At 42.7% G+C, this 12,496-nt stretch overlaps 2 protein-coding genes across 2 annotated transcripts in view; both read left to right on the top strand.

Annotated features, from left to right (window-relative positions):
- LOC105890565 (guanylate-binding protein 1-like) overlaps positions 1-7,682 on the top strand; it is a 34,457-nt gene extending 26,775 nt beyond the window's left edge. The window contains exons 15-19 of the mRNA XM_031562492.2: positions 183-425; positions 1,306-1,586; positions 2,677-2,889; positions 4,682-4,784; positions 6,970-7,682. Coding sequence (XP_031418352.1) covers positions 183-425; positions 1,306-1,586; positions 2,677-2,889; positions 4,682-4,784; positions 6,970-7,358 — 1,229 coding nt within the window. The 3' untranslated portion in view covers positions 7,359-7,682. The remainder of the gene's footprint in view (positions 1-182; positions 426-1,305; positions 1,587-2,676; positions 2,890-4,681; positions 4,785-6,969) is intronic.
- LOC105894420 (guanylate-binding protein 1-like) overlaps positions 1-12,496 on the top strand; it is a 272,853-nt gene that overhangs the window by 187,113 nt on the left and 73,244 nt on the right. The gene's annotated exons all lie outside the window — the stretch shown is intronic.

The following is a 12,496-nucleotide window of genomic DNA, read 5'->3' as shown; positions in this document are numbered from 1 at the left end:
TCAGTTTAGGTAATGGAGTCTATAATCTATAAGCATAATATTCTACCCTTGTTGTACAGGCACACAATTCCGATATTAGTTTAAAGTTATACGTTTAAGACCACACTATTGAAATGTAAAGTTCCACAAGGTTGAGAGTAATTAGCTTCAGTTTCAGACAGCATTTGGATTTGCATTCACAGGTCAGTCTACTAAAGTATTGACCTACAACCAACCAAGACAGTGCATCCGGAACTTCTTCCCGACACGAAAGTGCTTCACCTTCCCATTCCCAACGTTGACAAGCAATATGACGCTCCTAGACTCCATGGCTGAGGCCGACCTTTGCCCAGACTTCCTGGGTGTTGCTGACCGCTTCTGCAAGAACGTCTTTGCAGAGAGCCGCGTGAAGAGGGTATGGGGTGGCCACAAGGTCACCGGCAGCCGTGAGTCACAGAGCTTCTTTTGTATCGTTGTTGTGTTCAACGAAGAAGGAAGATGCAGAAGAGAAAATAGAAAAGGGAACAGATCATTTGGATGGATGGATGGATGGATGGGTGGATGGATGGATGGATGGATGGGTGGATGGATGGATGGATGGATGGATGGATGGGTGGATGGATGGATGGATGGATGGATGGATGGATGGATGGATGGATGGATGGATGGATGGATGGATGTGTGGATGTGTAGATAGATAGATGTATGGTGTCCCTGGCCTGATCTAGCAGCTGGTATCTTTGCACAGTCACACAGCCCAGAAATATGTTTTGGTCATACTTTATTTTGAGTTAATGTTGAGTAATTAAAGGTTTTAATGTACACAATACAATATGGTAAATGGACTACATTTATATAGTGCTTTTCTACTCATAGAGCACTCAAAGCGCTTTACAGATGAACGACTCTACCCAGACATCTACCCATTTATACACTGATGGCAGAGGCTACTATCTAATTTGGCAATCTGCACATTGGGTGGGTTGGAGGTTCAGTGTCTTGCTCAAGGACACTTCAACACTTGGTGAGGAGGAGTCGGGATCGAACTAGCAACCTTCCGATTGCTAAATGACTCCTCTACCTCTTAAATTACTATCGCTCGGGTACATACAGTACATAATACAACATAGTTCTAATCTCAGAATATGTCACTAACCCTGTTCAGGTCCAGAACCCTACCATTAGTTAATTTAATAAACTGCATTGAGACTGATTATATACATCCTAAGTGCAAATACCTAAAAACCTTTACACTTAAAGCTTGAAATGTTAATACCATACTAGTGCCAAACATATACCCCCTTGCCTTTCACTCACTGTCTTTAGGGTTCATCCATCTTGTGAAGATCTACGTGGACACCATCAACAGTGGCAGCATTCCCTGTCTGGAGAATGCTGTGGTTGCCATGGCAAAGATCGAAAACAGGTCGGCCATGAATGAGGGCTTCCAGCTCTATGAGCAGGGCATGAGGAATTTGAGTAAGACCTTTCCCACGGATGTTGGAACTGTCTCGGCAGAACACCATCGCCTCGATGGCATGGCAACGCAGGAATTCCTCAAACGTTCCGTCAAAGATGAGGGGGGGGGATACATGGCACAGCTAGCGGTGAGTTTGGAACAGTTTTACAGGTATGTTGTTAGCACCTTACTCTTCTGGTTGTGGTGTTCAAGGGGACCTTGGATTTCCTTCTGGGAAACTCTATGATACCCGAGTTGCCAAGTTATGATGTTTGAAGGGGTGAACATGATTCTCCAGTTTGGAGACTCCTTGTTTTCATTCTTGTTTTCTTGTGAATTCAGAGCGTTACATATCTTCTTGTTGTCCAATTGGAACTCTGCACGATACTGCCATATATTGTAGTTCATGTCGCTCATTCAAGAATGCAAGTGGATTTGAAAAAAATCGTTACGTAGCTGGAGATTGAATGTCTGAAGGGGTACGGACCTGTAAAAAGTTTGGGAAACACTGCCTTAGACTACCAAATAACCATGAAAAATATATGTTTGGTTTGTTTGTTTGTTTGGTTATGTTTGGTGAACAAAACAGATCAAATACATGAACAATGGCATAGGTAAAACAGTCCTATTCTTAGCCAGGTAGTGAGTAGCTAGGATAGGTAAATGCCCAGCTACATTGGAAGTTAAAATTCCTTGGGGGGAAGGGGTTTCCGATGTTTTGATGAGGAAGAGAGAAGAGATGAAGAAGATGTCCGTAGATGAAGGAATGTCTTAGCTGATGCCGTCTTTGTTACAGTGCAGTTTAGGTCGGAGGACTCGGCCGCTCGTTCCGTTGCAGTCCGCCTTTGTGATGTCGTGCTTGCTTCAGTTGCAGAGTTAGCTAGCAGGTCTTCCGTTTGCTGCTCGCGCTAAACTTGCTTAGTCTCCGTTAGTGGTCCGTACCTGGCTAACGAGGAATCTTAGGCAGGTTGCCGTAAGATTGAATGGAAATTGAGAGCACAGGCCTGCTCTTCTGAGCGGCTAAGAGACAAGAGGGTGTAAAATGGATGCAACTAGTGGTCTTGTATCCAAGTTCAGGGGGCGTGGTTAGAGTGGCATTAGGTTACAGTTACAGTAGAGGCTGACTGTTGACGTAGGATTAAATGCGTTTCCCTGATTAAAGTCAACACAATGGACGAATTCCAGATGTACCAACATTGCTTTGGCTAAAATGTGTGCTGTGGCTTCCCCTCCGACAGGAGAAGGTGTCTCAGCTCTATGAGAAGCTGATCACTCTGAACATGGAGGCCTCGGAGGAGCTGTGTCGGAAGCTTCTCTTGGATCTGTACGCACCGATAGTTGGCAACATTCAGCAGGGCAGCTATGCCAAGGCAGGTGGGTATGAGACCTACTGCACTGACCGAGACGCCATGGTGGTCAAGTACCGGCAACATGACAAGAAAGGCATGAAGGTGAGTGCAAGGGCAGTGTGTGTGTGTGTGTGTGTGTGAGCATGGTATGTTTGAATCTCTTATATATGTGTTTGTGTGTTTCCGTGTGTATGAAAATGTCTGTGCTTGTGGGTATATGTGTGTCTGTCTGTATTTGTGTTTGAGAGAGTGTTTGTGTCTGTGTTGATGTATGTTTGAGTATTCATTCATTCATTCATTGTTTATTCATGGAAATTGACTGGGCACAGAGCTCTTTTACAGCCTGATTGAGGGTACAGAGTACATAGAATGACATTAAGGCAAATACATAAACAAAAACACATTATACAACTCAGAAAAGAAGTATAAAATAACGTAAGGTAAAAATAAAATCATAGAATTAGTTTAAAAAAGAGCACTGAGGCACATCCTTAGCATCTAGAAGGCTCTTAAACTGGTTCACAGACAAAAACTGGGTTAGCTTCAAGTCCTCTTGCACAGTGTTCCATTTATGGTGAGGCAAAGAACTTAAAAGCTATTTTGCCAATATCGGTTTTGATATGAGGGATTTCAAGGGAGATGAGGCTCTGTGACCGTGTATTATGACAGATGGACTTGAATTTTAAGAGTGACGTGATAACTAGGCAGTTTTCCCACTAAGGCTTTATAAACAAATAAAAGACAGTGTTTTTCCCTCCTGTCTGCTAGAGGGGACCAACCAACAGTGTTGTCCTGAAAGCGTCCCCCGTGACGTGAATAGCACTATGGTATACAGAGTCCAGGGGTTTCAAGGTAGAGGGTGCAGCATGCATGTAAACAATGTCACCATAGACACAATTGTTGATTGCTGGGGCACAGATAATTGTTCTAGAGGGGCAGATATTATTTATGTAAAGTGAGAACAATACCGGGCCTAAAATGGAACCCTCGATGTTAGGCCTGCAACATCTATACATGTGTTTTATCCGTGAGATATTATCAGACCCCAGGGAATCCAGTTTGCCAAGCAGTATCTTATGGTTTACTGTATCAAAAGCTTTTGAGAGGTCAATAAACAAAGCAGCGCAACATTGTTTCTTGTCTACAGCAGAGGCTATGTCATTTGCCACAAGGGTTGTTGCAGTAATGGTACTGTGTCCAACTCTTAAACCTGATTGAAAGGGGCATACAATTGAGTTTAAAGATAGAAAAAAGAGCTAATCTGCTCATTTACAAAGGATTCCAACATTTTGGCTAGACATGGGAGCTTGGGGATCGGCCTATAATTGTTCATATCATTTGGGTCTCCACCTTTATGAAGGGGCAGCACTAATGCAGATTTACAGACACTAGGAATGTAGCCAGAAAAAAGTGAGTGGGTCAAGGGTCTGGCTATAATGGGGGCAGCAAGCTTCAAGAGACGTGGGTCTAACTGGTCTGCACCCACTGAGCTCCTCATACATATATACTGTAGATTTACGAAGTGCAGAGAGGACCTCATGCTGTTGTATTGGTCTAAATGAGAAGTGGTTGGGGCAGTACCCAGTGACCTGGCATCATCAGTGAAGTTATCTAGCACTCCACCCGGTACATCAGGGAATTTAGATAGGTCTAACAGGGTGCCGCATTGGATAAAATGATTATTAAAAGCATCACAAACTTCCTTAGGATCATTAAATGCATTACGTTCCAGCAGGATCTGCTGGCTAGTGTAGGTGGAGAAACCCCTTTAAGAGACGTGTGTGTGTGTGTGTGTGTGTGTGCGTGTGTATGTGTGTGTGATTTAATGTTTGTAGGTGTTTGTGTGTCCACCCTACTTCCTCCTCTCTAACTGTGTTTTTTCTCTTGTCTTCAGGGGGAAGAGGTGTTGGTGGAGTTTCTCCAGGAGAAGAACGCTGAGACCAAGTCCATCCTAATGGCTGACGAGAAACTCACAGAGTCTGACAAGAAGATGGCCGGTAAGACGCTGCCACCAACACATGTGGTTTCAGCCAATCGGAGCAAAACAGTGATTTTCAGCCAATCAGAACTAGCTACTACTACAACTAACTAATTTATCTTTGCTTAGTTGCATACTTGAGTTAAAGTGTAAGTTCACCCCCAGCTCTGAGTCTCACTGCATCATTTTGAAAAATGCTAAAAAACAGGCAAGAGGGCTGAGGGCTGAGGGGAGGGATGGAGGGAGGGAGGGGGGGGGGGGGGTGTGTGTCTCAGCGTTAACGAGACTGAATATCATGACATATCTATGAATATCATGACATAGAGAAGTCCTAAATGGTTGACTCTACATCAGCATCAGTCATATCATTTACAATCTAAATTTATAATTTATAATCTAAAAAAAAAGCACAAAGCATCAGACTCTACAGGCTTGAGTGCGGTGGCCTAAAATGGCCTAGAAAGGTTGCCTTACGTGATAAATTAAATATTACTCCAAAGTATGGATTTTGAACGTATTCATATTCTTCCAAAGATTTGCCAAACACAAACCATCACTACCCAAATTCTGATCTATCTATAGAGCAAATAAATATCGTGTTCCCTTTATTTATCTTGTATACATACAGTGTGCTGATGCCAAAGATATGGTCTTAACCGTTTGCTGGAAAAGCAGAGTATTTCGTCTCTGGTAACTATGGTGATCCACATTAATTAGATTGAAATATAATCCTTAACATGGCTGTTTTACTTCATTATTATTCCGGCAACAACCTGTAGGCTATTGGTTGCAGAACCCCAGCAGAACCGAACAGGTTAGTAAAACCCTGTTTAGCACTGGGTCATCGGCAGAGAGGACATATAAATGCATTCATATGACGTGAGGCTGCTGGTGACTGTATGTGTAGATATCCTCTCAGGAATAGTGCACAGTGTAGAAAAGAAATCTTTGATGCGTAAAACGCAAGAGCAGCAGTGACCATTAGCCTACCTGAATGGAGAGTGTAGAAGATATGAGAGATTGTGAGCAATATTTATGTTGATGAATTTGAACACCTGGACGAAGAAAAATCTCGTTCTTCGAAGAGAGAGAGCCACTGTTGAAAAAAATATCGACTAGAGTTTGCCAAAAAGCATGTGGGAGACTCCATGGTCAAGTGGAAGAAGGTTCTGTGGTCTGATGAGACCAAAGTGGAGCTTTTTTCAACAGTGGCTCTCTTCCATAAAGCTTTGATTGGTGAAGAACCCGGGCAACAGTTGATGTCTGCAGAGTCTCTCCCATCTCAGCTGCTGAAGCTTGAAACTCCTTCAGAGTAGTCATAGGTGTCTTGGTGGCCTCTCTCACTAGTCTCCTTCTTGCACGGTCACTCAGTTTGTGAGGACGGCCTGCTCTAGGCAGATTTACACATGTGCCATATTCCTTCCATTTCTTGATGATGGATTTAACAGAATTCCAGGGGATGTTTAGTGCCTTGGACATTTTTTTGTATCCTTCCCCTGACTTATACTTTTTAATAACCTTTTCTCTGTGTTGCTTGGAGTGTTCTTTGGTCTTCATTGAGTAACGGTAGCCAGGAATACTGATTACTGAATACTGACCAGTGAATGGACCTTCCAGACACACATGTTGTTATACTACAATCACTTGAGACACATTCACTGCACACTGATCCCCATTTCACTAATTGTGAGACTACTAGCACCAATTGGCTGGACCTCTGTTGAATTAGGTCAGTCACTTTAAAGGGGGTGAATACTTATGTGATCACTTATTTTACATTACATATTTTTTTTATTGACATTACTGTGTATAAATCTGTTTTCACTTTGACATTAAAGAGGGCTTTTTGTGTGAATTGTTTTGTCAAAAAAGCCAACTTATATCGATTTATAAAAGCAATAAAAGGGTAAAACATCCAAGGGGGTGAATACTTATGCAAGGCACTGTACATGCACACACATATGTCACATACATTCATACATACAGTCATTCATAGATGCGTAGATGCTTACTGAAAAACATTCATAGATTCAAACATACAGGTGTACCTGCATACATACATGTCCACACACATATACACATGAATGCATACATACATAAATACTCATCCATATCACTTATAGGGGTCAAAACCCCTTACATGTGACTATTTCCTTTCTCCCAACCACCCTTCAATTATGACCCCCCCCCCCCCCCCCCCCCAGAGGCCAGTGAAAAGGAGAGGGTGCAGAAGCAGAAGATCAAGGCGAAGGAGCAGCGGTATCAGGACCTGCAGCGCGCCCTGGAGGACGAGAGTCGCAGCCAGGAGGCCCGTGGGAGGTCCCTGAGGGAGAAGAAGGAGGAAGAGAAGCAGCTCCAGCACGAGGAGTTGGAGCGAGCCCTGGAGAACAAACAGAAGGAGCAGAGGGAGATGCTGGAACAGGGCTTCAAGGACCAGGCTGATATCATGGGCCAGGAGATCGAGCAACTCAAGAAGGAGAAGCAGCAGAATCAAGAGGCTAAGCCAAGTATCAGCAAGAAAATCAGTAATGTCCTCTCCTCCATGCTGGAGTACAAAGGCATGCGTAAAAAGTTTAAATCATGGGTGGCCTAGTGCCAATGCTGCCCAGTCCTGCTATGATAGGGTGAGAGAAAGACAGGCTTATCTGCAGATGATCAGTAAAGAGAGGAAAGTAGTTTATTTGCCATGTACACGATTATTTGTCCTTTTATCTGCTTTCTGTTAGGAAACAAACGAGTAGTTAATATTACTCTATCTTGTTTGTTATTCGATTTTTTGTTGCAGTGTTGTCTCTAAAAATAAAGATAAAACAGTTGATTACATTTCATTGTTTTCATTTGACTGATATTAGACTTTTTTGTTTAAATTTTAAGTTCCATCTCTGTGTTTGTGATGTCATGGGATCCAAACCAATATTATATTTATATATATTTATATTTGAATTGACCTTTATGCATTTGTTCAGACACTTTTATCACAAGTGACTTGCAACTGAAGTAGAACAATGAAGCTGGAGTAAGTGGACTGTACATATCAATTATTCAAAAAAGAAAATTATCGGACCTGAGTTTCTTTTCAGAAAGCAACAGAAAGAGACAATCAGTGTACATTTGTTTTTGTAATATTGGGACATCAAAAATTAATAATTTTTACAATTACTCTTGGAATTAAAAAGGTTAAGTAGCAGGTCAACCAGACCATGCTGGCGGTAGAGGTTATGACAAAAAAAAAACTTTTGAGCGAGAAAAGGACTGATGGATGGTTGTGTCGGACCCTATTCTCAGAAGCTCCGGACGCCACCTCCTATTGATAGAGTTGCTGCTACCTACTGTGCTCTTAAGCCCCGGAACGCTGCTAATCTGCTTCTGTACTTAAGTATCCTAGTGACTGCGCTCACTACAACTACCTTTCACATTTCATCGACTCTGGGAATTCTCTCCCTCCCTATTCTCTGCTACTCTCGGCTAACGATTCTTAGTTGACTCCCACGGCCATGGCTTTTCGTGCTACTTCTGTCTGCTGCCTGGCATGTAACATGTTAAGCGACTACCCAACGCCCTTCAACAGCCACAATACTTGCAATAAGTGTAGGCTACTGGCAAGCCTGGAAGTGAGGATATCTGTAATTGAGTCGCATCTCCTCAGTTTAGAATATATTACCTCGTTAGCCCTAACCAGCGAAACCCAGCCTGCAGATTTAACTACATTAACCAACGCTACTCCGCCTTCTAGCACACCCGTGGTAACACCGCAGCCTAAACTCCAAGACAAATGGGTGACTGTAAAGCAAGGACATAATAGAAAAAAATTAATCTCTATCACACTCACATCCCATCTCAATTTCAAACTGTTTCTCCCCCATTAATATCACAGATGCTGATGAAAGTTATCTTAATTGCCGACTCCGACCCTTAAACTTGCAACCCCATCACAAACAGTGAACTGTATACCTGGAGCTAGAGCAAATGACATTGAATCCCACTTTAAACTAATCGCTAACTCTACCCCTCCCAGGAGGGTTTTAGCCTCCTTTCCACAAACTTAATTCACCACCTAGCCAAGCCTAACTACTGACAACCCAAAATTAGCACTGGGAGGCAGACCTATTACTCCACACTAACTTCTGCTGCACAAATACATTCTTTGCCCATATCAAGTCAAACTTTATTAAACGTGTTCACAATAACTCTCAACATTGTTCAAACGTTAATGAGCGTATTCACAATAACTCCCAACCTTTTTCAGTTGTAACACGTAAAAGAAACAGTCTGATACCGCTAAATCAAACGTTATCGTATTCACAATAACTCTCAAAATTGTTCAGTTATAACACGAAAAATACAACACAATACACTCACTTTTTCAGTTCATTCCTCGTCCACAAATCCCTCAAATTCTTCATCTTCAGTGTCCGAGTTTAACAGTTGGGCGATTACGGCATCCAGCATGCCCGGATCCCTCTCGTCATTATCCGAGTCAGTGTCGTTGCTGTTACCTGGCAGTTCAGTGATGATTCCGGCCTTCGTGAAAGCTCAGACCACAGTTGAGTGATACCTTAGCCCAGGCATCCACGATCCATTGGCAGATAGTAGCGTAAGTCGCCCGGTGCGGTCTCCCTGTCTCAAAAGTGAGGGGAATCTCATCAATGTTGGTGATGTGCTCTGGCCGGATCTTCTTTTCAGTGATCTTGTTTTTGCAGTATGCGCGGAAATTGGCCAGCTTTTCTTCGTAATCATTTGGCAGTTGCTGCGAGACCCCGTATAGATTAAACCCGGGTATACTTTGGCCCAGGCCAGATTAAACCTGGGTATACTTTGGCCCAGGCCAGAGTATACCCCGGGGATAAACTGTCCTAGGCCAAACTATACCCGGGGGTGTAAAATAGCCTAGGCCATACTATACCCCTCCAGGCTAGAGTATACCCCAGGGGATAAACTGTCCTAAGCCAAACTATACCTAGGCTATAGCCTAGCCCAGACTATACCCCTCCAGGCAGGGCCAGTCCTTCCTATAGGTGACAAAGGCGGCTGCCTAGAATGCCACCTAGAGGTGGACGCCAAAAACTGCGTCTAGCAAAAACTGCGAGTTTTTTGCGCCCCTTCTATTTCTCCAACCAATATTTTGACATTAAAAAATATATTTAACATAAAGGGAAAATTTGCCAAAAATCTAAAGAGGTAGGGGTGTTGTCAGAACATGCTAGTTAGGAGTTGGGGGGCTCCTCCTCCCACTCCGTCGGTAGTCCACCAAGAGCTCCTTGGTCTCTCCGACACTGAACTGGAGGCGATCGGTGACACAAAACTCTGCATCAAAGCTCTGCACACCGCCTCGCTGTCGTCCCCGATGCAGCCGACGATGGAGAACGATGGAGTTCCCTGGGGGGCGCCAGTGCTGCTCACCAGCACATTAAACTGGCCGGCCACAGTCCCAGGCACTTTGGTCAGCCGGCGAGGCAGTCTGCGATCCAAGCCACCAGGCCATGGTCCACCCGCAGGAGAGCCGCCAAGACAGGCCCCCACTCGCGGCTGCACCATGGCAACCAATTCAGCTCTGTGTCATAAATGTACCTTTTGCTACCATTTGAATATGCTTCCATAGGCCATTGAATGCTGGGCGTGTACAAAAATCCCATATTTTCCCAAAAATGTTTTGAGAAAATGAGGCAGAACACCATCACAAATTTTTGATATGTTAAGAACAAATATATAATCTTTCCAAAAAAAATTGTTTCATGTTGGTAAATGCTGTCATTTTTTTGCTATAGCATGCCAAAAATTGCACAAAATGGGTTTTCATCCATTTTGAAGCTTTAATATCTTCCAGACCATTCATCACATAAGGACAGTTTTTAATACAATATACAGACCATACATAAGGAGGTCTGTGTATAATATCAAGTATCTAGCTTTAACATTGAGCTTTCCACAGTCCTTCAAAGATGCTGCGACAGAGGATAGTGTAACATTTCCGAGCAAATTCAAGCACCCCGAATACTATGATATACCCAAGCCACACCCTTGGAAGTCCATAATCTTCAAGTAATGGTATCATATTTTAAGCCTAGAAAGTTTAAAGGAGCTAGCTTAAACACTTTTCTAGTAATAGCAATTTGAAAATGGCTCTTCAGAAAACGCTGCTCAAAAAGCGTCTTAAGTATTGGCACCCCCTCCCCCATAAAACATCCTATTGTGACAAAACTATTTGGAGTAGAGAGCTAATATTTGGGACTATTCATATTAAGAAGTGTATAAACAACCTTGAATTTTTTCAGCCAAATCTGAGATGGTCGAGTGGGGAATTTTCCTTAAATTGTCACGTTTGGCGTGGAATGACCCATACAAGCACACACATATATGTCACATACATTCATACATACATTCATTCATAGATGCATACATGCTTATTGATGTACATACATAGATGCATTCATATATACACACATATATTTATGCATACATACATACACACATTTACATTACATTTACATTTAGTCATTTAGCAGACGCTTTTGTCCAAAGCGACGTACAAGGGAGAGAACAGTCAAGCTAAGAGCAATAAAAAAGCATGGTGTAACAATAAATACTACTTTACATGAGAATTAGAAAAACAACAACCTAGAAAAGAGGAAAAAGAAGTGCAGGAATGTAACTGCTGAAGTGCAAGTTAAGCGCTAGTCAGGTGCCAGTTAGGAGGGGAGGTGCTCTCTGAAGAGTTGGGTCTTCAAAAGCTTCTTGAAGGTAGAGAGGGACGCCCCTGCTCTGGTAGTACTAGGCAGTTCGTTCCACCAACGTGGAACTACAAATGAAAATAGTCTGGATTGCCGTGCTTGCACGGACGGCAGTGCCAAACGACGCTCACTAGACGAGCGCAGCGTCCTGGGTGTAACATTTGCCCTTACAAGAGCATTTAGGTAGGTGGGAGCAGAACCAGTAAGCACACATACATACACAGATGCATACATACATACATACATACATACATACATACATACATACATACATACATACACACATACACACATACAAACATAAATACATACTTCCCAGGCTTATTTGATGTGACATTGACGAAGTGGCACAAGCGATATTCTCTTTATTACAAGTCAGTGTACCACAAACATTTTAAAACTGTTATATTAAGGTACAATTGTTAAATAATTTAGCTTTGATGGTTCATTAGGACATCTAGTGGTGGTTATCAGAAATTGCCAATTCATGCAACTGCAATCAGGCCTATTCTTTTACTTTTACCACACGAGTATGTGTATTGCAGCTTGGACTTTTGTCAAAGGTACCTGTTTAATTAGCTGTAAGCGTAGCCAAACTTTGACCTTACTTTCACTCACCAATAAGATGATCCTAAACTTTAATGCTTCAAGCCAAAGCTGATTTTGATAGTGTCCCTGTGTGTAGCTTATCTTTATGGGGGCTTCAGGCAGCATACAAGGTTTGGCAATTTTCCAGCAGATGTATGCACATGCGGACATGTGTATGTCGCAAGTGGAAGCGTGAGGGTCGGGGTTTCCGAGAAGTCAGGTGTCTTCATGTAATACTGTGAGGAAAAATTAAGATTATGCAAGCAAACTGTGTAGTTAATTTACAGACAGAAGTTAGGGAGTGGATCTTCAATGAGAAGCCGGTGGCCTTATTAGTGTCCATTGTCAACATGTGTCTAGTCCATAGTGTGGAACAAGTTTGCTCCAGAGTGGGAAGTCTCATCATGTTTTGCAC

This window comes from Clupea harengus, chromosome 24, assembly GCF_900700415.2.
Source record: "Clupea harengus chromosome 24, Ch_v2.0.2, whole genome shotgun sequence".
Lineage (NCBI taxonomy): Eukaryota > Metazoa > Chordata > Actinopteri > Clupeiformes > Clupeidae > Clupea > Clupea harengus.
The sequence above is the reverse complement of the archived record's forward strand: the minus strand, read 5'-3'. Positions and strand labels throughout refer to the sequence as shown.